Consider the following 27,514-nt stretch of genomic DNA (forward strand, 5'->3'; position numbering starts at 1 on the left):
CACGCTGCAGCTCCTCCTCTTCTGCATCCGGGAGGTGAAGAGAGAAAGAAATGAAAAGCAAAGCAGGACCCTGAATCTTGATCCCACCAGAGCCCGGAGGGAAGCAGCTGAGGACCCGAGAGCTCGACTCACCAAAAAGCCACAAGGAAACCCTGAAAGCTGCCGAGGGTGAGTGTGCTTCAGGCTTAAGGAAGGGGGCCCAACTCCCTCCCCTGCAAACAGGAAAGTTGTGAAACCTCAGCTCCTGCCAGATGTGGACGGCATTGGGAATACTCCACAGACTGTGCCCGCTTGCAGTGTTTCATGCTAGTTACGCCATGCCGTTTATGTGTGTGTTTGAGCAGAAGACCTCCAGTATTAGTATAGATAAGTTTCTCTGCTATTTGTTCCTTACCCATTTTCCCCTTAATTCTAAAAACTTGCGTGCACAAGTTGACGCTTAGCCGCAAAGTTGCATGTGCAACCCAACTGCACAGTGATGCACTTCGGTTGCGGAAAGCCAAAGGAGACGTACGAGATTGGAGGAAAGAGACTGATGAGCACAGCTTGGGAGCGAGACCTTGGAGTACAGGGTCACCAAAAGACAGAGCCAGGCCTGGGGCAGGGCTACTACTGCCGCCCCCTCAACTCAGTCTACCACCACCCTCCTCGCCCCCTTACCTTCCTGTGTCTGTTCCTCCCTCGGTCTGTCACTCTCCTTCTTTTGTTTTACAGGATCCAGGTTATCGCATTAACACAATTGCCCTGGTCCTGACACACAGGAGCAGAAGACAGACAGACTGAGGGAGCAGAAACTTCTGGCTGCGTCCGAAAGCCTTGCCTGTGCCAGGCTCCACTTGGAGGCCGGGCCCAGGGAATCTTCCCCTCCCCATCCCTCCCCTCTTGACAGCCCTGTTGGAGTGATTGTGTCTGAGGGTCTCAAGGCAGTGAAACAATGTGACAAGGCGGTGGCCGTAGCCAGATGGATGCTGGGTTGCATAGCGAGAGGCATAACCAGCAGAAGAAAGGAAGTGTTGGTGCTGCTAAAAAATCATTGGCGAGGCCCTACTTGGAGTATTGCGTTCAGTTTTGGAGGTCATATCTTGCTAAAGACATAAAAAGGCTTGAAATGGTTCAGAGGAAAACAACAAAAATGATATGGGGTTTGCACCAAAAGACATATGAGAAGAGATCGGAGGACCGGACTATGTATACCCTAGAGGAAAAGAGGGATAGGGGTGATATGATACAGATGTTTAAATACTTCATAGGCATTAATATACAAACAAACCTTTGCCAGAGAAGAGTAAGCAAAATAAGTAGAAGACATGAGTTGAAGTTTACTGGGGGATCGACTTAGAAGTAATGTTAGAAAGTACTTTTTCACAGCGAAGGTGATGCAGGCCTGGAACGACCTGCTGGAGGTGGTAGAGACGAAAACGGTGACGGAATTCAAGGATTCCTAAGAGAATGAAATCAAAGCAACTTAGCTTTGCTTTTAAGCAGAAAATCCAGTAGTTGGGAAGTAAGGCCAGTCCCCACAGGCGTCTAAGGTCTGTGTCCAGATTATGGATAGATAGGTCTGGTTGGGCTGGAGTGGGTTTCAACGGCAACTTCAGTAGTTGAAAATTAAGCCAATGCCAGGCAGACCTCTATGGTCTATGCCCTGAAAATGGCAAGGATAGCTCAAGACTAAGTATGTTGGGCACAGATGGACCATGCAGATCTTTGTCTTCCGTCATCTACTATGTTACTATGTTAGTTGCAGAATAGTGCCAGGCAGGTGTGTAACTTATTGTGTTAACCAGTATTTGGCTATAATTGATGTTAATTGGTGCTAATTAACACTAATTTGCAAGTTGCATGCCTTGATTCAGACCACAGGGGGCTGCTGGGGGCAGTGCAGAAGACATCTCCCCCCTCCCCCCAAACACACATTTGTGCACAAGACCAAAGACAGGTGTGGCAAAAGTGAACTGAACAGAAAACAGCCTACAATTTAAATAAAAGCAGAGAAACTTTTAAATTTCATTTTGTATTGCTCTTGAGTTCATCATGTCTCTTCCTTGCTGTGGATATTCTCCTGCATCTTCTACTTGTGGTGGAAATAGCACGTCCAGCAATCTTTGCACTATGAATCTCTCTCCATGTGCCCAGCCCTCTCTGCCTTGTCACTCCCAGGAGCAGAGGGCATTTAAAAGTAAATAAGCTCTCCCTTCATGCTTGCTGGCAAGGTGACCTTGCCACCCAGTAAAACAATGGATGAATGGAAAGATTCAGCATGTCCTTGTTCTATCAGGATAGTCCTGCATTGCTCTTAAGCAGGGAGTGGTTGAAGCTCAGAAAGCACTTTCATTGCCAGTAGTGAAAAACAGAAGGGGAGAACGAGAAGGAGAGTGTGGCAGTGAGAGTTTAGAGTCATTGTGGAAGGTTCAGGAAGGTGCCTGGGCAGAGCTGGTCAGCGATGGTGTTCTCCTGGTACCACTTTGACTACAGCATTGAAAGAGTTGAAGGCAATTGTGAATAAGGGGAAGTTTCAGCAATGTTTTCTCCCATGTATCTGCCTGGTGGCAGAACCAATCATATTTGCTGCGTGCACTACGGTCAGAATGCGTCATTATTACATTTACAAGGAATATTTTCAAACTATTTATTTATTTATTAGGATTTCTTAGCCACCTTTATCAAGAATCACCCTTGACAGTGTACAGCTTGATATAAAAACGTACAACTTGGTTAAAAGTATAACAATGGTAAAATGACCAAATCTAAGCATAAATAAAATCAATGAGGTAAACTTGGAAAAGGTAAGTTGAATCCTAGTAATAGAACTAACATGAAACAATACTAGAAATATAAAAACATTTAACAGCACTGTAGGACAATCATATAACAGAAATATGTTAAATGTCAGCACAATACAAATGAAACACCTGAATAGGCACATTTTAAAACCTTCAAATAACATAGATATAATACAATGTCAGCATAGCACCAGTAAAACACCTTAATACGCACACATTAGAACATCCAAATAAGCCCCTACAGTTTTTTGCAGTTTTCTCAGCATCCGCTTTGAGTTTCATTGAGAAACTTTACATACTTTAATAGTAATACATAAGTATAATGACTAAATAACAACATTTAATTATCTTAAGCTATATTGATTTATTTATATTTTAGCATCACTACCTAGTGATTTTTGCGTGTTAAAAATGTTTACGCTAAAATACAGTAAAATAATGTCATTCAAACGATACAACTAACAAATGTGTTAGGATTTTGCAGTTGCTGTGAATGCTCAAAGTGTCCACGCCCAGCTTTAACACAGGCCTTCAGTCACTTTGGGAAATTCTTAAGAGCCTTAAAGATCAGTCCTTGTGGCAGGCTATTCCAGATCATTTGCAGCCCTTCAGTACTGTGATTGTTTGTGGCTTTGGGTGGACCTTGTGATAGGCCTCCAACATTACTCCCCAGACAGGTATCCAAGGGTTTTAGGTCTGGCAAATTTCTTTATAAAAGTCTATGACATTGACATCATTAACAGTAGGTAGGGGAGATATGATAGAAGGCTATAAAATAATGAGTGGAGTGGAACGAGTAGATGTGAAGCGCTTGTTTACTCTTTCCAAAAATACTAGGACTAGGGGGCACACAATGAAGATACAACATTGTAAATTTAAAACAAATCAGAGAAAATATTTATTCACTCAACGTGTAATTAAACTCTGGAATTCGTTGCCAGAGAATGTAGTAAAAGCAGTTAGCTTAGCAGTGTTTAAAAAAGGTTTGGATGGCTTCCTAAAGGAAAAGTCTATAGACGATTATTAAAATGGACTCGGGGAAAATCCACTGCTTATTTATAGGATAAGCAGCATAAAATGAGTTGTACTTTTTTGAGATCTTGCCAGGTACTTGTGACATGGATTGGCCACTGTTGGAAACAGGATGCTGGGCTTGATTGACCTTCAGTCTGTCCCAGTATGGCAATACTTTTGTACATTGCAAACATTTTTGAATGCACGAAAATCGCTGGATGGTCACACTAAAAAGTCTGTAACTTTGTATATATAGATATTCTTATTCCAGTCAGCACATAAATATAGACAGTAACAACACAAAGCGGTTGCTGAGAAAACAGCAAAGATCTCTTTGAGGTTACTTTTTTTTGCCTCACCCTGTAGATATGATGCTAACTCCATTTATACAATATAAAGAAACATCTTAATAAGGTTACTGAGACAGCAAGTGCAGCTGAGATGTATAGACAGATTAAGATGGGTAGTACAAAGTGATTGGGATAAATAGATGGGATGTGGATGGTGTTCTTTTTCCTTTGATTTGGTTTTATTATTTTTAGTTGATTGTTCACCGCTTAGATCCATTGTTTGGTGTATGCAGTCTAAAAAGTTTTAATAAACTTGATCATGATCTAAAAACAAATTGTATGTACAGTTGAATAAGATATGAGGAACTGGTCTTGCAACAATAAACATTTATTGTCATCATATTTACTGTTCTGTTTTTTATATGGCAACATCGTAAATCCTTTTGCCATTTCTTGTACTAAGTCACTGAATTGGCCTTTCGGCCTCTGCTGTGCAGCTTTGGGTTATGCTGGTATTTATAGAAACACTTCTTATGAGTTCTTTTTGGATCTGTTGATAGTTTCCTCTATCCATATAACATGATTAATATGTCATTAATATTTTGGTATTTACAGTAAAGCAGGTATTCCACTGGCAGACAGAACCTGCAACGTGAGCTAAAGGAGAAACAAACAGTCACCCTGTTCATACTATGTTGTATATTTTATCAGAGTAAACAAACATGTCTCCTGAAATTCAGGATGTTGCGTGCATTTAGTTATTAGGGATGGGCAACTAGAAATTTATTTACTTTACACATTTATAGACCGCTTAAATTAAAGCGGTTTCCAAAAACAAAAAAAACCCCAACAACGTACAAAGCAAAATACATACAGCACCAACAATAAAATCAATAAAAAACATGGAAATCATCTAGTACCATTGATGTTGCATATCCATGACTTGCATAAGAACTGCGCCACTGTAAAAGCCATTTTTACATAAAAGCTTCCACAAACAGAAAAGTCTTTAATAACTGCTTAACCTGCAAAATTTCAGAACACAATCTCAGTTTGCCTTTTAAAGCTTTCCATAGCTGCACCCCAGCCACAGAAAAAGAGGCAGATCCACTCACAATATCTTGTGTTAGACATAGCATCAGATGACAGACACATTGTCGTCTTAGACCTCAAACTCCTAACAAGAAGATATCTTTCAAGTATTTTGGTTCAGATATATAAATAGCCTGAGGCACGTAACAAAGAACTTTTAACTGAATTCTACTCTGTACTGACAACCAGTGCAACTGTCTCAAAACTGGAGTAATAAGTGTTACCCAAGTTAGCAACCTAGCAGCAGCATTTTGGATTAACTGCACTGCCCTAACCCTGGTCTTTGCCATTCCAAGATAAAGAGCATTGCAGTAGTCCAATCGTGATCGCAGCATACTTTGGATGACCCCGCAAAAATCACAGGGCAGAAGCATTGGTTTAAGTCTGAAGAGCAATCAAAACTGAGAAAAACAATTTGGAATGACATTTGTTACCTGATCTTTCATTGACAGCCCAGAGTCTAATAAAACACTAATAACTTCATAACATGCTGTACAGGTAATTTAACCCCCTGAAGGTTCAAAAAGTAGGCCAACAGTCCTGCATTATTTTCCCAACAATCATCACCTCAGACTTTCCAACATTCAGCAACAAACCATGCTGACGCATCCACACATTAATCTCGTCCATGTACAACTGTTGTTTGCGTATCATTTGTGGGAATTGTAGTTTTATGTGGCTTTTTGTGGCCATTTGTCATTACAAGAGCAATGTCGTTAAGAGTATATAAGAAACTATTACTATTAAATATGTATATAGCGCTACAAAGCCTTTTACAGATACGCAATATAGCATGAAGACTGAGTTCTGCCATGATGCCTCTCCCTCCTCCCACCAGAACACTCCCTGCCCCAGTCAAGCAGATATGAGCTTGCCCAAAATATAGCCATTCTTGAATTTCACGACCTTTCAGTGTAGAAATTCCTTTGCTTGCCTCTTGTACAGTATTTATATCTTCTGAAATATTTGACTGTATCTGTCATATCTACCCTCTATCAACTAACCTTTCTGAACTGATGTTTTCTTGTGTATTTAATGTCAAAGAAATTCTTGGAAATAGTTTCTTTCTGTGTTTTTAGTATTTTCTCTTTGCCTGTGAAAGAGTTGATTGCCAATGAACGTTGACATATGTAACCACATTCAGCAGTGCGTACCGTATTCCTGGTAAATTAGAAGCTGCTCTGCAGTGAATGAACAAGGTGCTTATTGTGGCAGTCCTTAGTGGGATAACCTACGAGTGTGGTTATTCCAGTTAAAACCAGTGCTGCCAAAGGCTAGACATTAAATCAATATGCAGAGCATATTAGTCAGAAGTAAAAGGCAGGCAAACAGAATGCTTAGTTTTCCAGTATATTCTCCATATTAATTGTGTAGTGAATTTTATCAGCGTATAATTCTAGTATTAGAGATAATATTGAAGAGTAGGTAATAAATCTGTACTGAAAGTTTGTTTAAACGTGAAGGAAAGATTAAAGTCTGAGGGGCAGTTAACGCATGAATTAGCACTACATTATCACTGTTCTGTCCTCTGACAGCCTTGCACTAGTTTTTAATGTGACCCTAAAATGTGTTTAATACCTTTACTGTCATTCTGACTTCTAAGGATCTTCATTGCTGCAGTTCTCACTGCAAAGATACGTGAGCAATGCATTGTGTGTAATGTAGTTCACAGGCAATGCAGCCACACTTGCCTTTCTGTGTAAGAACTGTTACTATTGGTTTGTGCTACTGCCTAGACCTCCTCTCTTTCTCAGCCAAGCTTGGCTCCTTTGTCTACCTGCTATCATTTCCTGGTCATTCTTACTATCTCTGTCCTGAGAGGTCAGCCAGGTATGACTTTTCTCTCCAATTGAGGGCTGACCTCTGGGACCACCCCTTGCTACCCGATGGCAGGCTCTGTCCCCATTGGTCTTTACTTGCTCCTCCCTGGGCTTGTGTGAGCCTTCTTGACCTCCCTGTCCCTCTCACCATGAGGCATTCTCCATCTTGCTTCAGACAGCACTTGTCCTGCTTAAACTCCTTGGAACGAACTTGGTTTTTTACCTTGAATATATCTTCCTAATGAGACTTCGCACTCTCCAGTCACTAAGCTCTGAGCCATCTCTATCTGTTCAACTATTTCTCACCTCTGCAATAAAGCTGCCTCTCTTCAGATTTCTACCTCCAACCCCTGAAACAGAATTACGGAGTCTCTGTGCCCTGGGGCAATACTTCTGAACATCTGACTGTGAGTAAATTACCTGTATTTATTCAATAAAAGAAACTTCAGAAAATAATAGAGACTCCAGGTGTGTACTGGTATGCCAAGGTTATACTTCAAGATATTGAGGCTTTAAAGTTAAACAAGTCTTGAGAGGCTTGACAATCACCGCATGAGTGCTGGTGGCATGACAGCATTTGCTACTTTGTACATAAAGGGGCCCTTTTACCAAGTGCCTATGTGCACCCAGGGCACGTCAATTTTGAGTTACCACCCGGCTACTGCGTGGCCCTTGCAGTAATTTCATTTTTGACATGCATCCACTATGTGCGCTGGAAAATATTTTTATTTTCTGGCGCGTGGGTGGTAATAGTCATTTTAAGCGCATAGACTATTACCGCCCGGTTACCTTACCACTAGGTCAATGGCTGGCGGTAAGGTCTCAGGTCCAAAATGGGCGCGTGGCAATTTTCATTTTGCCGCACGTCCATTTTTGGCAAAAATAAAAAAAGGCATTTTTTACAGGTGTGCTGAAAAATGATACTGCGTGCGCCCAAAACACGTGTCTACACTACCGCTGGCCATTTTCAGCACACCTTAGTAAAAGGATCCCTAAGTGTATGCTGTGTTTATGGGAGGAAAGTAGGTAGGCTGTGGGTGGGGAGTGGGCATGGACTGCGGGGCACTTACTGCCGTCTCTTGTGCAGGTAGCACCAGTTCTCTTACTGACTGCTCGAGAGGAGGTGTTGAAAGCATCTGAACTAAGGCGCAGATGCAGAAAACCTAACGAGCCAGCAACGTGATTTTTATACCAGTTCTAGCTGTTTAGCGAGCAAGGAGTAAAAGGAGACATGCACAAAGGGTTTCTCCGAGCTCTTTTCCTATCACGGTAGCAGCTAAAGAAAACGGAAGCAAAGCTATTATAATGAACTAATTACTATACAAATGTGAATGGAAGGCGATGCATGGCCATTTCCCGACCCGATGCACAGAAGAGTTCCCTAGCATTACCATGGAAAAGTTAACGGGAGGTCTGGAGCTGTCGGTACTGCATATGACAGCCGAAACAATAAAGGGAAGGGGTGGAGAGACCCGTCAGAGCTCCTGCAACAAAACTGTACCCTTCCAGGCAGTGAGAGAGATGTAAACATTAATGTTTCTCTTAGATTATTATTTGTACATTGTAGTCCACTTTTAAAAAAAAAAAAATCGATAAGTGCCTACCTTCCTTTTTTTCCCATTTTTGAAATCAGTTGTTCTTTTTGGCTTCCAGGGTGGCTATAATTTTCTTCTTGAGCTGCTGCTGCCCTTCCTGCCCCCTGGCAAGGAAGCAGGAGTGGCAGAGGAGAGAAGAGAACCTGGAGCACGAGTGAGAACCTGGGGGTGGGGGGGGGCTCCAGTCTTGAGAAGCAAGTTTTCTTCGTTTGAGTTTCGGGATTCACTGCTCCCTCCTCCCCCACCCGGCAGGAGACTGCAGCTCCTGGCATCAGTGGACCGTGGCAGTTTTTGAAAATTAAAAAAAAAAAAAAAAGGTACGCTACCTTTCATACACGAGGCTGGTCTGCAAGTATTACAGCTGTCTGTAGCATGTAGAGAGCAGCCACGCTTAGCGATTGGCTGTTCTACACATGCTCAGCTCACCGAATGGTTTCTTCCATATCGCATGCAAATGAGCTGGGTTGCAAAAGCAATGAGCAGCACATTTGCATACGATTCTCTTTGGGAATCCCTCTGTAGTTCAAGATCAGTAATTTTTACTCATTGAGAAATACAGACGGATTCTTTACGGGGATCTTTGTGCATCTGGGTCTCAGTGTAAGCAGTCTTAAACACACAGTGAAGGGTATTTCAGTGTAGTATTTACCAGTCAGTACTGTTCTGGAGCCTGGGTGTACTGTGGTGCCAGCTTATGGAATTACCTTTCAAGTGACTTGCCCAGGATCACAAGGAACAGCAGTGGAATTTGAACCTGGATCCTGTGGTTCCCTGCCTGCTTCTCTGATCATTAGGCCACTCCTGCATGCCACTGGTTCCTGTATACAGACATGACTACTTTAGTACTTATATGTACTCTGATTATTTACAACTAAAAAATTATTTCCACCACCTCCCCCCACCGGTGGTTGTGCACGTGTGCGTACTTATATAAACATGTAGATGAGAATGGTTAAAGACCAGCTGGCCCAACCAGTCTGCCCACACTGCTAAGGATCTGCTCCAGCTGCAGAAGCCTGACTGCTTGTAGGTTGTTGATATCACTTCTTATCCTAGTTAGTGTTTTCTGTCTTTATCTACATCTGTACCCACAGCTTAGGGGCAGGGTGAGGATAACCTCTTGCCATGTGGACTGAACCGGTTGCTTTACTGAACTAGAGAAGCCTTTGTGAAGTCTTCTGTTTCCTGCATACTATTTATTCTTTCAGCAAGGGCTTGCTGCCCGGGACAGTTCTGGCCTCGCCCCTCTGGTAACGTCACCAGTAGGGGCAGGGTGAAGAGCTGGGCAGACTCTGAGAAAAGTGTTTTGCTCTGTGTATCTACTGGCTGCACTGCTGAGCTGCATCAGAGGAAGGTATCCTGCCCTGTGCACTTACTGGTTGCGTTACTGAACTGGAACAGTGTTTGTGAAGCTTTATGTTTCTTGCATGATGTTTATTTCTTCAGCAAAGTCTAGCTGCCTGGGACAGTGCTGGCCTAGTGGCCTCACCCCTCTGATAACATCACCAGTAGGGGCAGGGTGAAGAGCTGGATAGAAAAATGTCTTGCTCCGAGTATCTATAAGTGGCATTGCTGAACTGAGCAGAGAAGTGTCCTGTCCTGTGCATTTATTGGTTGGGGTGCAGACAGTGAGAGTTTCTGGTCTGTTTCTTTGTAGGTTTCTGGGTCTTGTTTGGGGAATTGTATGTTTTTTAAAGAAAGGTTGGAAGTTAAGGTTGTATTTGGACATGTGTGTGTGGTTTGAAAGTATGTATGGGTATTCGGTTGTTTTTTTTTGTTTTGGCTGTACTGAAGGTTATGTGCTTCTTTAACATTGGTTGGTTTCTGGGAAGGAGAGGTTGAAATTCTGCTTCCAACAGTGGCCAATCCAGGACACAAGTACCTGGCAGAAACCCAAATAGTAGCAACATTCCATGCTACCAATCCCAGGGCAAGCAGTGGCTTCCCCATGTCCGTCTCAATAGCAGACTTTGGACATTTCCTCCAGGAACTTGTCCAGACCTCTTTTAAACCCTGATATGCTAACCGCCGTTGCTACATCCTCCAGCAAAGAGTTTCAGAGCTTAACTATTCGTTGAGTGAAAAAATATTTCCTCCTATTTGTTTTAAAAGTATTTAAAAGTATTTCCATGTAACTTCCTCGAGTGCCCCCTAGTCTTTGAATCAATTTTTTTTTCACTCATTCCAAAAGTACACCTTTTACTAGTTCTACACCACTCAGGAGTGAATTATTGCAATCTGTTGTATCGCAGGCTTCTTTACTATGTTATTCCAGGTCAGATGATTGAAAACATTGCTGCCCAGTTGGCAACAGGTGTTGGGTGGTATGCTGGCATATCTTCAGAGTTGAAGGCCCTACTTTGGCTGCCAGTGCAGTTTTGAATATAACTTTAAGGTTTATTCCTTGATTCGTATTTGAGTGATGTTACAGTGGTACATTCTAGGGCATAAGTTATCCCTGGTTTGTGGCTAGTCGGATCACCAGTCCGTTGCTAGATCTGGGTTGTGGAATTTGTTATCCAATAGCGATGGCTCACAGTCATTCAGCACGACCTATTCAGTCGTTTATACCAAGCTGGTCTAATAATTGTCCGCAAGTTCAATCCACAGCGGGGATTCGGAGAAATAGTTCCTCCTGATGAAGGAATATCCGAAATGCGGTCTCACATTGAGGAATGGCATTGAATAAATCCTGTCTCTTTAGCACGGATTGTTGGTTTTGTGGCGCCCCAGCACCCATCAAAGTGACCCGTGACTCATATGAGTTGGATGGTAAAAGGATAAATAATATCTGAGTCAACAAACACCGAGTACAAGCGTCTTTGCAAGTTGGGACATCATCACGTAGTGGGTCAAGGCCCGCCGTGGATTGAACTTGCGGACAATTATTAGACCACCTTGGTATAATTAACGACTGAATAGGTCGTGCTGAATGACTGTGAGCCATCGCTATTGAATTGGTGTAATAAGGGTTGAACTATGGGTACCTGGGAGCCCTGCAAAATATGTGTGTGATGTAAAAATGTATGTGGATGTTTATGCGTTGTTATATTAAAAAGTTTGTATATTCATAATTGGAGTGCATTTGGAACATAGTTTATAGTATTGTGCTCTGATTTAAAACAACATTCCCTTGGTGGTTGGGAGGTGGGGATAGTGCTGGTCAGACTTATACGGTCTGTGCCAGAGCCGGTGGTGGGAGGCGGGGCTGGTGGTTGGGGGGTGGGGATAGTGCTGGGCAGACTTATACGGTCTGGCCCCCTTTTTTAGATCTGAGCGAAAAAGTCTACGCACACATCTTTATGGAATAGTGACTTTAACGATGCACCAGTTGGTTGTTTGTACCTAATTACCAGTGCAAATGGGCTGAAACCCAATTTTGAGTGCTATATATAGAATTAGGGTGTTCATATATGTTTTACTTTTATGACTGTATTAAATCGTACCCCGTCTTGAACAGGTTTACTACTAGATGGGCTAAATGTTTACAAATATGGTTTTTTAACAACTGTCAATACTACACTGACAGGACAGACTGCAGTTTGCAATACTAAAACATTCAAAGATCAGAAAGGAATACCAGAGTTTAGACAAGACAGAATCCAAAATACAAACTAAAAGCACAGAGGCACCTAGAGGAGCAGGCAATGCAAGGATTGGGGTACAAGTATAAATGTGAGGCACCTTTAATACAAACTGTATGCTTTATGATTTAACAGTTCAGAAACTGATAGGCAGCTAGTGATGTCTGACCTACCAATTTATGGCCAACAAGTATGGCTGCTTTTAAAAGGCAAAGTGAAGAAAGGACATTAGTACTCTTTTTACCCATTTACAGTTAAGTACAGTCTGAAGAATCGGTGAGAGAGCAGCATATGACATCACTAGGCTCAGAATATTTCCTGGTTCACTCCTCATTGTTCTAAACACTAAGGAGCATATTTATCGACTTGGGCTCTGAAAGACATGTTGTTTTACTTCTAACTTGTGCTATTTTAGCCCAGGTCCTATTTTATGTAATGACACCTAGTTACTAATATTGGGGTTAACGATAAAATAATACATCTTAATGGTAGCCCACATAGATAACTCCCCCCCCCCTTGATTAAAGAAAAAAAGAAATGTCTCTAGCAATTGAAATCACGGCTATGTGTAATAAAAGTGCGCCCAGTATTGTGACATCACTGAGGAGGTTGGCTCTCATTGGTGCAATGAGGCATTATGACATCACAATATCAGCTCTGCTTATCGGAGACCGAAACTTTTCACACTAAGGGGGAAAGTTATCAACTTGGGCTACTGTTAAGAAGTGTTAACTGGTGCTATTTTACACAGATACCATTTTATATGCAATGAGACCTAGTTACTAATAACTGGAGTTAGCAGTAAAACAACGTCTTAACAGTAGCCCAAGTTGATAACTTCCCCCCCCCCCCCCCCCCCCAAGCTGCTCTTCTCTTCTATGTTGGCTGCAGTTTGATATAACCACTCATTCTTTAGGGGGGATAAAAATATTATATGCAATTTTCAGCAAATTCTTAAGTCTCAGGAAGTCTCTGGTTTTGCCATGTATCTGCTTTATCATATACTTGTATTATAAATTGCTTAGACATTCAATTGATTCACGATATCTAATATAATAAAACGCACCGTGAACGTTCTGAAGACAACGTTCTGAAGTCACTCAAACACTCCCTGGCTGTAGGGTTCGTGGATTCATAGTGTGAAGCCACCCAGCCGTCTCTGCCCTGCCCTCACGTCAAACGTCATGACGTCGAGGGCAAACGTCATGACGTCGAGGGCGGAAAAAAAACAAACAAAGCGCAGCGTCAGGGAAGGAGGCGGCGCTCCCGACGTCTCTAGCCTTCCCTTCGCTGTGTTCCGCCTTCTTCTGACGTCAAGGATGACATCAGAAGAAGGCGGAACACAGCAAAGGGAAGGCTAGACGTCGGGAGTGCCGCCTCCTTCCCTGACGCTGCGTTGCCAGAACCGCCACCGAGGTAAATTTAAAAAGAAAAAAAAAAAAGGGATGTTGGGGGGAGAGAAGAGGGTGGGCAGTAAAGTTGAACAATGGGAGCGGGAGGGCAGGGGAGAAACGACAGCATGGATGCGAAGGGGGGGGGGGGCATGGATGCGAAGGGGGGAGAGAAGAGGGCGGCCCAGGCTGGGACATGGAAGAGAGAGGAGCATGGATGTGAGGGGGGTCATGGAAGGGAGAGAGGGGAATTGCTGGAAAAGGATGAATGGAGGGGGCAGGGGACAGAGGAGCATGGATGGCCATGGATTGGGATGGCAGGGCTCAGGGAGAGAGGGTAATTGCTGGAAAGGGATGAATGGAGGGGGCAGGGGACAGAGGAGCATGGATGGGCATGGATTGGGAGGGCAAGGCTCAGGGAGAGAGGGGAATTGCTGGAAAGGGATGAATGGAGGGGGCAGGGGACAGAGGAGCATGGATGGGCATGGATTGGGAGGGAGGGCTCAGGGAGAGAGGGGAATTGCTGGATAGGGATGAACGGAGGGGACAGATGGGCATGGATGGATATGGATTGCAGGACAGGGCTCAGGGAGAGAGGGGAATTGCTGGATAGGGATGAATGGAGGGGGCAGGTGACAGAGGAGCATGGATGGGCATGGATTGGGAGGGCAGGGCTCAGGGAGAGAGGGGAATTGCTGGAAAAGGATGAATGGAGGGGCAGGGGACAGATGGGCATGGATTGGGAGGGCAGGGCTCACACTCTCTCTCTCATATACAATGTCTTTCTGACTCTCATTCTCACATACTCTGTCTCACACTGTATCACATTCACTCTCTATGTGCCACACAGTCACTCACACACTCGCTTGGTCTCATACACTCACTCTCACAGAGAATCTGTGTCTCACACACACTCTCTCTCTCGCACACATACACATACTGTCTCTCACACTGTGTCTCACATACACACTTGCACACACTCTCATTCTCACACACACACTCTCTCCAAACACACTCACACCCAGACTCACTCTCTCTCTCACACACACACACTCACACTTTCACTCTGTCTCTCACACAGTCACTCTCACATACACTCTCCCAAACATACACACTCTGAGGAAAACCTTGCTAGTGCCCGTTTCATTTGTGTCAGAAACGGGCCTTTTTTACTAGTATCAAATAAAACAGTATCATTGAATGATTTAATTTATTGTGATTTATTAATTGCTTCTACACAAAGTTGGAGATGATTTACACACCTTTAAAGTACAGATTTAAAACAAACCTTTCCCCCTACTCTTCTCCTGCCCCTTGTTTACCAACCTGCCATCCCTCCCCCTTGAAACACATAGTTGCAGAGTAAGATACAAGGGAATATGTCATGAATGTATTTCTGTTTTCACAGTGATCCCCAGAAGCTGTGATCAGGATGACAGTGGAACCCCCTGAAGAGACCAAGATGACAGTGGAAACCCCTGAAGAGATCAGTTTTCTCAGTGAAAGCAGAAGAGCATACATAGAGAACGGTGAGGGGTTTGCAAGACTCCGTGATGGCAAGATCTTTCTAGAAAAACAGGAGAAGGCACACATCAGTGTGAAGCAGGTCTTGGTAAAGAGATTAAAAACTCATTTCAGCTGCACACCAGCCAGAGTCAAAGACTGGCTTTTCAGGTTCTTTCCAGTTTTACAATGGCTCCCAAAGTACAAACTGAAGGAATACATTCTAGGCGATGTCATGTCAGGTCTCATTGTGGCCATCCTGCTGGTACCTCAGTCAATTGCTTATTCTCTATTGGCTGGGCAGGAACCCATCTATGGCTTGTATACGTCATTTTTTGCCTGTCTTATTTATTTTCTAATGGGAACATCCCGACATATCTCTGTGGGTATTTTTGGGGTGCTGTGCCTGATGGTGGGAGAGGTGGTGGAGGAACAACTTGAAGCAGCTGGCTATAATTCACTTGACGAAAGTCGAGATGACCAGTACTTCAACGTAAGCTCATATGAACATAACAGCACTTTGACTCCTGTTACTGTCCACCAGTCAGCAGAGTTGGTGTGTGGGAGGAGCTGCTACGCCATCACTGTTGGAACCACCGTTACGTTCATGGCTGGAGTTTATCAGGTAGGAAAGTCGAAATAGGTACTTTGATAATGGGTGATGTACTGAGGAGATGAATTCTATAATGGAGCTCGGGAACTCATTGCCGGAGGATGTGGTAACAGTGGTTAATGTACCTGGGTTTAAATAAGGTTTGGACAAGTTCCTGGAGGTAAAGTCCATAGTCTGTTATTGAGATGGACATGGGGAAGCCACTGCTTGCCCTGGGATAGGTAGCATGGAATGGTGCTACTGACTGGGTTTCTGCCAGGTACTTGTGACCTGGATTAGCCACTGTTGGAAGCAGAATACTGGGCTAGATGGACCATTGGTCTGACCCAGTATGGCTATTCTTATGTTCTTAATGGTGTGTCCATTAATGGACATCTGGTAGAAGCCTATTTTATTAAATGTTGGATTCTCCTTTCCTCTTTAGGACATTTATTTATTTATTGCATTTGTATCCCACATTATCCCACCTATTTGCAGGCTCAATGTGGCTTACATAGTTTTGTTAACATAGTCATTGCGGGTCAATGTGGCTTACATATTTTGTTAGCAAAGTCATTGCAGGGTGACAGATACATTTAATATTGTGTCGAGGTTAGGTAAGGGTAGGAGGACATGAACATAACAGTAAAAATATGTGCCTACAATTTAGATGTGATTCAGCATTTATGCCAGTGATACACACCCAAGTTACGAGTTATGCGTATAAATGTGAGTCCCATCCACACTCTGTCCAGACTGTGCCTACCAATCAAATACACTCTACATAAGATATGCACATAGGTGGAATTGTTGCATTTACTTGCATATATGACATTAATGATTTACACATGCAATTGGTGTGCATATGTTAGTGCATACTTTACCGAATTACCCTGTAGGTAACCTCTGATGTTATCTTTGAAAAGTGGGATTACTGAATGCTAAATGTGGAAACAGAACAGATCAGAAGATAAGAGAACTGCTAAGATTTGAGTACATAAAGAAGAGGGCGGATGATAAGAAAAGTTAATTGGAGAGGCCTGCGTGACTGGAGAGAGATCACGCAGAAATGACAACAGACTGGTACTGCAGTAATGAGGGATGATCAGAATGATATTGATTACTTATGTAAGAGATTAATTCAGAGTGGCACAGTGGGTTACTACCGGGAAAAGAAAGGAAGAAACTGTGTTGAAGCAAAAGGTGTCCTAGTGAAAGTATTGGCTTTGTAAGTGCCTAAAAGTAACTTCTTCTCAGAGCAGCACCTAAAACATTAAGCTTGCACACTCATTGATACTTATCCCATCTTCTGTAAAACATGAAGGTCTGCAATGTAGAGAAGCATATTCTAGAGTTTAACTACTGCAGGGGATCTGCGAGCCATAAACAAATAACTAAAACCAGTTCCTCTATGTGGATTGCTCTTAGTAAAAGTCCACTACAGACTGACTACAATATCTTCTGTTGCCCACAGCTGAAAATTGCGAGTCCAGCTAGTTCAGTTGTAGAAAATATTTAGACACTTTAACAATCCAAAAGTAGCTTGAGACCTATGCAGAGGGATCTCTGGTTATGATGACATCCCTTAAAGTGACTTCTGTGCTGCTGTGACCAGTTTTTCAAGTTCTGATAATTTCCAGGAGAATGCAGAGCCCCTGGAATGAACAAATATGTTACAGCTGGAAGGTCAGAGGGTTTGAATGTACAAATCAATTTATTGTAAGCCTCTGCCATCTGTTACTCAATGAAAATGCAGAAAGAGCCTTCACTAGAATATCATAAGGAGGATTGGGTGCTGTGAGCTTTTACCTAGTGCAGGAAGCACTTTTGATTGAGTGATCATCAGTCCGCACTGCCGTTGCGCTGTAAGGACGAGGCAGATTCTTTTATCATCTTGCACACAGCAGCGTGAATAAAGCGTTGGGTGAAATGTATTTCTTCGGGTTGCTGCTTAGTGAATTACTGTGCATGTCACTGCCTCTCTCTAAACACCCATTGCCTAATTTTCTGTCTGTCTTTCTCATTTCCTCCCCACTTCTCCTAACTTATAAATACATAAGTACATAAGTATTGCCATACTGGGACATACCAAAGGTCCAACAAGCCCAGCATCCTGTTTCCAATAGTGGCCAATCCAGGTCACAAGTACCTGGCAAGTTCCCAAAAAAGTACAAAACATTTTATGCTGCTTATCCCAGAAATAAGCAGTAGATTTTCCCCATTTTAATAATGCTGTATGGACTTTTCCTTTAGGAAGCTGTCCAAACCTTTTTAAAACCCCGCTAAGCTAACCACCTTTACCACATTCTCTGGCAACGAATTCCAGAGTTTAATTACACGTTGAGTGAAGAAAAGTTCTCCGATTCGTTTTAAATTTACTACTTTGTAGCTTCGTGGAATGCCCCCTAGTCCTAGTATTTTTGGAAAGAGTAAACAGATGCTTCACGTGTACCCTTTCCACTCCACTCATTATTTTATAGATCTCTATCATATCTCCCCTCCTTGTCGATATTTTGCCTCTCTAACTGTGCTCTAGAAATGCCAGCTACGCCTGTTAGTAAATCACTTCTGGGAACTGAGTCTTTCTTTCTTTACTTAGTGCATGGGAAGGTTCAACATTTTGGCTGCAGAATGAATTGTAATCAGGTTTTATTTTACATTCTGCTTTCAAGTAGAGGGTGTGCTCTTGCTTAATTTAACCCTTTAGTGTCCAATGTTCCCATTGATCTGTTCCCATATGGCTTATTACGGGAACATTGGACACTAAAGGGTTTAGGAGAGAAGGCACAATTCTGCAATCCTGCAGTTTTAGCCAGATTACTGCTTAGTTAAATTGCTTTACTGTTCTATATATAAACCATGTAATCAAGGGTGTTTCTTGCTCACTGTTTAAGGCATCAGACTGCCAGTGGTGTGGAAGATTTATGTTCTTGCATCTTGGCACGATGGATGGCTCTCCTGCTTGTCTCCTTAACCATGAATAATACCTACCATTAGTGTATTTACTGGTACAGTGGTTCAGAGGATCAGTATCTTTTGCTAAAGTTGTGTTTGCAATGTTTTCCAAATAAAAATCAATAAGAGCCAGAAATGATGGGGGTTTTTTATGGGGTGGCACTTCTGAGCTCCAGGATTATCATCCCTCTGTGGAAAATGGAAAACATAATTTGTGGAAACATCACAGTTTTAAGCATAAGTCTGAAACAAGATCCTAAGATGTTCCACACTGGATCAGAACAAAGGTCCATCAAGTCCAGCATCATATCTCCAGCAGTGGCTTATAAGAACATAAAAATAACCATACTGGGTCAGACCAATGGTCCATCTAGCCTAGCATCCTGCTTCCAACAGTGGCCAATCCAGATCACAAGTACCTGGCAGAATGTCACAGGTTAGCAAGATTCCGGAATCCCAAAGAGTAACAAAATTCCAGAATCCTAATTAGTAGCAACATTCCATGCTACCGATCCCAGGGCAAGCAATGGCTTCCCCATGTCTATCTCAATAACTGTGGACTTTTCCTCCACGAACTTGTTGAAATCTTTTTTTAAACCCAGATACACTAACCACTGTTACCACAACCCCCAGCAACGAGTTCTAGAGCTTAACTATTCTTTGAGTGAAAAAATATTTCCTCCTATTATTTTCAATAGAAATTAAACAAAATAAAACATGGAAAAGAAAATAAGATGATACCTTTTTTATTGGACATAACTTAATACATTTCTTGATTAGCTTTCGAAGGTTGCCCTTCTTCGTCAGATCGGAAATAAGCAAATGTGCTAGCTGACAGTGTATATAAGTGAAAACATTCAAGCATTACTATGACAGTCTGACAGGGTGGGAGGATGGGGGTGGGTAGGAGGTATGCATGGGGACATCAAAGCATATCATTGATATTCTAACAGGATGGGTGTGGATAGGTGAGGGGTGGGGTGATCAACAGAGACATACAGCTCTATGGTTTATAATGGGCTAGGAACCCCAGATTCTTGTTAAGTCCTTTCTGTTGGGTGTTAAAATATTCAATCATTCTGACTTCAAAGGTCTTACGTTCTTGTATGGTTTTAAAGTTACCTTTCAGTATTCTCACTGTGAAATCACTGGTACAGTGTCCTGGTTCTGTGAAGTGCTGTCCCACCGGGGTGGGGCCCCTACTGGCTGTATTGTTCATGTGATGTCTATGTAAATTGAATCTTGTCTTAAGCATCTGGCCTGTTTCTCCAATATAGCATCCTTCGTTACATTTTTTGCACTGAATGATATATACCACATTGGAAGATGAGCAAGTGAAAGATCCCTTTATGTTGAATATCTTTCCTTTGTGGATAACTGTGGGGTCCTGTGAAATATTTTGGCATAGTTTGCAACTGGATAAATTACAGGGAAGTGTGTCCTTCTGTTCCTTTTCAGTCTGTGATGGAAGTTTACTTCTGATTAGCTTGTGTTTTAAGTTGGGTGGCTGTCGGAAGGCCAGTACTGGTGGGGATGGGAATATCTCTTTCAGTAATTCATCCTCCTGGAGTATAGGTTGTAGATCTCTTATGATTTTCCTCAGTTTTTCCAGCTCTGGATTGTATGTCACTACAAGGGGGATTCTGCCTGTGGATTTTTTCTCCTTGTACTGTAGCAGATTCTCCCTGGGTGTTTTGAGGGAGGAGGCAATATTCTTGGAGATTATTTTGGGGTTGTAGCCTTTCTGTTTGATGCAGTCAGGCTTTTAAGGTGTCTGTCTCTGTCCCCTGGGTCAGAGCAGATACGGTGGTATCTTGTGGCTTGGCTGTAAATGATAGATCTTTTTGTATGTGAAGGATGGAAGCTGGAGTTGTGGAGGTAGCTGCATCTGTCTGTGGGTTTCTTGTATACAGATGTTTGTATATAGCCATCACTGATTGAGACCGTGGTGTCCAAAAAATTGACTTTTTCTGGGGTGTAGTCAATTTTGAATCTGATTGTAGGATGGTATGTATTGAAGGCAGAAAAAAATTGTTTCAGAGTTTCTTCACCCTCCGTCCAAATCATAAAAATGTCATCGATGTACCGGTAGTATTTTAGAGGTTTGGTCTGGTGTGTATTCAGAAATGTCTCTTCCAGCTCAGCCATAAAAAGGTTGGCATATTGAGGTGCTGTCCTGGTGCCCATCGCAGTGCCCATTATTTGTAGATAGATATCATTGTTAAAGTGAAAGTAGTTGTGAGTTAAAATGAATTTGATTAATTTTGTAATGGTTTCTGGTGAGTATTGATGGTCCAGTGTGGATTTTTTTAGGAGTCTTCCACATGCAGCTATGCCATCCGCATGTGGAATGTTGCTGTATAGTGATTCTACATCCATCATGACCAGAAGGGTGTTAGGTGGTAGTTGCTTGATATTTTTCAATTTATTCAGAAAGTCTGTGGTGTCTTGTATGAAGCTGTTAGTTTTGTGTACGAGAGGTTTCAGAATTCCCTCTATGAATCCAGATATTTCTTCCGTGAGTGTGCCAATGCCTGATATGATTGGTCTGCCAGGGTTTCCCGGTTTGTGGATCTTGGGTAGCATGTAGAATGTGCCCACAGCAGGCTGGTTTGGTATGAGTTTCTTCAGGTGAGGTTGCGCTTGTGTAGGAAATGTTTTGATAAGGTCTTTCAGCTGTTTTGTGTAATCCTGTGTGGGGTCCTCAGTTAGTTTCCTGTAGTATTTATTGTCTGAGAGTTGTCTGTGCCCCTCTTCAATGTATTTTTGTATGTCCATAATTACCACTGCACCTCCTTTGTCTGCGGGTTTGATTTGCTTATTTCCAATCTGACGAAGAAGGGCAACCTTCGAAAGCTAATCAAGAAATGTATTAAGTTACGTCCAATAAAAAAGGTATCATCTTATTTTCTTTTCCATGTTTTATTTTGTTTAATTTCTATTGATAACCTTAAGAGTGGACTAACATGGCTAACACACTCCTCTACTCCTATTGTTTTAAAACTGTTTCCTTATAATTTCATTGAGTGTCTCTTGGTCTTTGTACTTATTCAAAGAGTGAAAAATCGATTCACTTCTACCCCTTCTACACCACTCAGGATTTTATAGACCTCAGTCATATCCCTCCTTAGCCATCTGTTTTCCAAGTTGAAGAGCCCTAACCTCTTTAGCCTTTCCTGAGATGGGAAGAGTTCCACCCGCTTTATCATTTTGGTCACTCTTCTTTGAACCTTTTCTAATGCTGCTATGTCTTTTTTGAGATACGACGACCAGAATTGAACACAATACTCAAGGTGAGGTTGCACCATAGAGCGATACAGAGGTATTATAATATTCTGGGTCTTATTTTGCATCCTTTTCCTAATAATTTTAGCATCCTGTTTGCTTTTTTGGCCGCACACTGGGCAGAAGATTTTAGCATATTGTCTACAATGACACCTAGATCTTTTTCTTGAGTGCTGCCAACTAAGATGGACCCCAGCATCATGTAACTATGATTCGGATTATTCTTTCCAATGTGCATCACTTTGTATTTGTCCAATTTAGATTTCATCTGACATTTGGATACTCAGTCTTCCAGTTTCCTAAGGTCTTCCTGCAATTTTTCACAATCCGCATGTGTTTTGACAACTTTGAACAGTTTTGTGTTATCTGCAAAATTTAATAACCTCACTCAACTAATCGATTTCCACATCATTTATAAATATATTAAAAGCACTAGACCTAGTATAGATCCCTGCGGCACTCCACTATTCACCCTCCTCCATTGAGAAAAATGGCCAATTAACCTAACTCTGTTTTCTGTTCAATAACCAATTCCTAATCCACAGAAGTACTATTGTCTCCTATCCCATGACGAGTCTCTCCTGAGGAACTTTGTGAAAAGCTTTCTGAAAACTAAGATACACTACATCAACTGGCTCACTTTTATCTACATGTTTATTCATGCCTTCAAAGACATGAAGCAAATTGGTGAGATAAGACTTCCTTTGGCCGAACCCATGCTGACTCACAGTCCCATTAAGCCATGTTTGTCTATGTGCTCCATAATTGTATTCTTTATAATAGTTTCCACCGTTTTGCCTGGCAATGAAGTCAGGCTTACCGGTCTGTAATTTCCCGGATCACCCTTGGAACGCTTTTTAAAAATTGGCATTACATTGGTCACCCTCCAATCTTTAGGTATTACTGATGACTTTAACGACAGGTTACAGATCACTAACAGCAGATCAGCAGTTTCATGTTTGAGTTCTTTCAGTACCCTGGAGTGTATACTATCCGGTCCAGGTGATTTATCACTCTTTAACTTGTCAGTTTGGCTCAGCACATATTCCAGGTTCACTGAGATTTCTTTCAGTTCCTCCGCATCATCATCTTTGATAACCATTTCTGGTACAGTTAGATCTCTTACATTTTCTGCTGTAAATTCAGAAGCAAAGAATTCATTCAATCTCTCCGCAAGGGCATTGTCCATCCTGAGTGCCCCTTTTGTTACTTCATGATGTAAAGGTCCCACAGATTCCATCACAGGCTTTCTGCATCTGATGTACCTGAAAAAAAGTCATAGGTACCTTGTATGATCCCAAAGAGTAGGTCTAGTTATTTTACTCATTTCTTGAGTTAACCTGGCTATCAGTGGTTTATAGGTTTTTTCCTCCAGGAACTTGTCTAAACCCTTTTTAAACCAGCTATTCTAACTGCTTTTGCCACATCCTCTGGTTACAAATTCCTGAGTAAATTTATACTGGTTGATACTCAGATAGTGGCAGTGAGCGTTTTCCGCTGACTAAATTAGATCCAGATGTTCTGGTCCGTACCTGCATCGGCAACGGCACTGATTTTTGCCAGGGTCCGCATAACTTCCAGGGCTGCTACAACATTGCCCGGACACTGCAAAGGTGGTCAGATGAGATATTCAGTGGCATTGCTCAGTTACGTATTGCTGAATATTCCCTCCCAGTCTGCTTAGTGTGGTTTAACTGGGCAGGAGCCTCTAACTTAGAGAGATTTGCTCCTAAATTGGCCTCTTTGAAAATGTACCAGGTCTGAATTTATACTCAAAATTTCGCTAAACTTCTAAATTTAGGATCATACAAAGAGGGTGGCAAAAGGAGCAGAATTAGGGAATAAGTTAGGAGTTTAGCAGTGATTTTCACCACTAGGTTCATAAATCAAGTGAATGGTAGGTCTAAATTTATAAGCAGAACTTTTAAGCTTCTAAATTGGGATCGGTTTTCAGCTGGAAACTTAGACTTACAAAGTTACTTATGTTACTATGTAAGTCTGTGTGCTTTGAAAATGAGCACCTTAGACTCTTAAATTTGATTGAAAATAGGGCACAAACTTTAGACGCCCCATCACAGGAGTCTAAATTTAGGAAAGCAGCTGTTTCGAAATATCAGGCTCATATATTCTGTGATTTATGGAGTTCTGGTACTGTTTGAAAAGGCCAATAGCCACTTCCTATTACCTGCTCAGCCCCACTCAGGATTCCATTGAAAAGCACCTGGGAGAGAAAAAGGTTTGAAAAGAAGCTGCCCCTGATATGAACCATTCAGTCCAATTCTGCATCCTGTTCATTGTATCTGAGCCATTTAAGTTCATCAACCCTATCTCTAGATTAGATTTACTGTTACTCCTTGAAGGCTGCCAATGGTCAGGTTTACAGCATATCCCTAATAAATATCCATGAGAGAGATTGGCATACCCACTGCCTTCATTGTATGCAGATTTCTCCCATACATATTCATCAAGGATATCCTGAAAATCTGGCCTGTTGGTGGCCTTTGAGGACAGGAACTAAATACCATTGTCCAAGTGCAGGAGTGGCCAACCTTTATACAGAGGGCTGCATGAACGTCAGAACAGTCCAGGTTGGGCTGGAACATTACATCATGTCTGAACCGGAAATGCACAGAGCTTCATAGAGCACTTGTGATAAATAAATAAATAAGTAAAAATATAGCTAAAAGCAATGGGAACAAACTGCTAGGGTGGCTGTTCTGAAGATATTTGCAAAATACAGTATTTAAAATCGCTAAAACTCTGTGTGATACTGCGAGCGAGGGTTGAGGGTGGGCCTTCAACAGGTTGTAAACTAAGGCAAGTACTTTATTCACTTAATCCTGAGGTCTGTTACTTCACAGGGTCAGGAAAAGTCTCTTTAATTCTATGAAAAGTCTCAAGCTGGGCCTGTGGCTGACAGGGCCTAAACCACAGTCTGTGGCAGGTGACTGTCATGCCCCATACACAGTCTGTAAGCTTCTCTCTAGGTTTCCAGGGGCCAGACCTCATAACAAGGATTCAAATCAAAAGGTTGGCTTACCTCAGACAGGTCACAATAGCTAAATGTCATAAATGCATATGCTGAGGCTTCAGTTCTTCCTTCCCTGGACCCTGCCTTTTATATTTCCTGTCCTTTCAGTTCCACTCCTCCTGTCTCACTTCCTCTCAGGGTGGGATTAGTGAGGTTTTAAGGTGGTTCAGACTACCTAAGGGACTGTTCTTAAGGATGAGGGGCAGCGTTCTAAAATCCCCCTCACACTCTGGTTAAGGACATTTTCTGTGCATACCTCCCATGATCTTGTGGGCAGCATAAAATTCAATGGTGGGGTGACAGGTTGCCCACCCCTAATTAGATCACTCTTCCCAGTGGCCTAGTTGGGTGCTGGCAGCTGGTTTAAAAGAACAATATGCCTTACAGAGAATATTTACTCTTGGATAACTGTTTTCCATGTCACAAATGAGCATGTTAGAATGAGTAGTGCTAGGAACTCATACCTGATTTTGCTAATTAGAACTTAGTATCTGCACTGATTTCAATGTAGTAAAAATGTGTTTTCTTTTATGCAATTCTTTTAGGTTGCAATGGGTGCCCTTCAGGTGGGATTCGTTTCAGTATACCTCTCGGATTCCTTGCTCAGTGGATTTGCCACCGGTGCATCCTTCACTATCCTTACCTCTCAAGTCAAGTATCTTCTAGGTATAAATATTCCACGTAGCAGTGGGATTGGTTCTCTCATACGTACCTGGATACACATTTTCCAAAACATCCACAAGACTAATATTTGTGATCTTGTCACCAGCATATTGTGCCTTCTCATTCTTGTTCCAACCAAAGAGATAAATGAGTGCTACAAATCCAAACTCAAGGCTCCAGTCCCCATCGAACTGTTTGTGGTCATTGTGGCTACCATAACGTCTCATTTTGGGCATCTGCATGAAAAGTATGGCTCTAGTGTGGCTGGAAATATCCCTACTGGATTCTTGATGCCCAAAACACCAGACTGGAGTCTGATCCCTAATATTGCTGTGAGTGCCTTTTCCATCGCCTTAATTGGTTTTGCCATTACTGTGTCACTGTCTGAAATGTTTGCCAAAAAGCATGGTTACACCGTCAGAGCCAACCAGGAGATGTATGCTATTGGCTTCTGCAACATTATTCCTGCCTTCTTCCACTGCTTTACGACCAGTGCAGCTCTGGCCAAGACCCTTGTCAAAGAGTCCACAGGCTGTAGAACCCAGATTTCAGGGGTGGTGACTGCCTTGGTTCTTCTGCTGGTTCTACTGGTGGTGGCACCGCTGTTCTATTCCCTTCAGAAATGTGTCCTGGGAGTTATAACAATTGTGAACCTTCGAGGGGCCCTCAGAAAGTTTGTGGATCTGCCCAAAATGTGGAAACTGAGCAAAGTGGACACGGCAATCTGGTTAGTGACCATGGCCTCGTCGGCATTAATAAGTACCGAGTTAGGCTTGCTGATCGGAGTTTGCTTCTCTATGCTGTGCATTATTTTACGCACTCAGAGGCCAGCAGCTGTGCTGCTCGGCAGGGTGGATGACACTGAAATCTATGAATCGATCTCAGCCTACAAAAACCTGAAGACTGTACCGGGTGTTAAAATTTTCCGCTTTGAGGCCCCTTTGTACTACGTGAACAAACAGTACTTTAAGTCAGCCTTGTACAAGAAAACCGGGCTGAACCCTATCTCAGTGCTAGCAGCCGAGAAGAAGGCTGCAAAAAGAAAATCACAAGAGCAGAGAAAGGAAGGGGTAGTGAGTTTCAGTAACACGCAGGGAGAGACTGAAGCCTCAGTGCAGTTTTCCCCAGAGCCCTTGCCTTTTCACACCCTGGTGATTGACTGTGCTGCAGTTCAGTTCTTGGACACAGTGGGGATCAACACCATCAAAGAGGTGCTGAGGGAGTACAAAGATATTGGGATTCAGGTCCTGCTGGCTCAGTGCAACTCGTCTGTCAGGGCTTCCCTACACAGGGGTGGGGGCTTCAAGACCGAGGAGGATGATCTGCTCTTCTACAGCCTGCATCAGGCCATCTGCTTTGCACACAAGGAGCATCCACATAAGACAGGCTGTTTAGCTGCTACCAGCTCTTGCTGAGCAGAAAAGCCTGGGCAAAAATCAGCCTCGGAAACGTGAAATCATAATTGGACTTGGCTCAGGAAAAAAAAGCATTAATTATATTTTTATAGTGTATGAACATATATGATGTATGCGTGGGCGTCTGTTTATACAGATTGTATGTATGTGTGTGTGTGTGTATACATTACATATATATATATTCACACGCATGGTTAATCGCATACAGAATGAGTGATACATGACACATATGTAACTTTATAAGTCTAAGTGCTTTGAAAATATGCCTCATAGGCATTTTAGGGGGTCTTTTACAAAGGCACGCTAGCGTTTTTAGAGCGAGCTAATTTTTGATGCACACTAAACGCTAGAGACGCCCATAAAAATACACGGGCCTCTGTAACATTTAGCGTGTGCTGATTTTTACCCCTTAATGATTGTGTGTTATGTGACACCTGAGTTCTGCCCTGCTGGTCAGGGTAATTGAGGGCCACTAGTGGTTCTTGTGAAGCTCCAGATCAT

The 27,514-nt window shown here is 42.5% G+C and overlaps 1 protein-coding gene across 2 annotated transcripts; it reads left to right on the forward strand.

Moving 5' to 3' along the window:
- Nucleotides 1–27,289, forward strand: SLC26A2 (solute carrier family 26 member 2). 2 transcript variants are annotated; one of them, XM_030212658.1, is made up of 3 exons: nt 1–168; nt 14,978–15,697; nt 25,481–27,289. In XM_030212658.1, the coding sequence occupies exons 2-3, from the start codon at nt 15,002–15,004 to the stop codon at nt 27,011–27,013; spliced, it is 2,229 nt and encodes a 742-aa protein (XP_030068518.1). In that variant the 5' UTR covers nt 1–168; nt 14,978–15,001; the 3' UTR covers nt 27,014–27,289. The 2 variants fall into 2 exon arrangements, with proteins under 2 accessions (XP_030068518.1, XP_030068516.1); XM_030212656.1 differs by lacking the exon at nt 1–168 and adding an exon at nt 9,885–9,948.
- Nucleotides 27,290–27,514: the final 225 nt, after the last annotated feature.

Source organism: Microcaecilia unicolor, chromosome 8 (assembly GCF_901765095.1).
Source record: "Microcaecilia unicolor chromosome 8, aMicUni1.1, whole genome shotgun sequence".
In the NCBI taxonomy this organism is placed as follows: Eukaryota; Metazoa; Chordata; class Amphibia; order Gymnophiona; family Siphonopidae; genus Microcaecilia; species Microcaecilia unicolor.

Excerpts from the sequence above, each read along its gene's own strand:
- SLC26A2 (XM_030212658.1), top strand. The coding sequence starts at position 15,002 with ATGACAGTGGAACCCCCTGAAGAGACCAAGATGACAGTGGAAACCCCT. Across the intron at positions 15,698-25,480 it reads TCATGGCTGGAGTTTATCAG|GTTGCAATGGGTGCCCTTCA; the intron begins GTAGGAAAGTCG and ends CAATTCTTTTAG.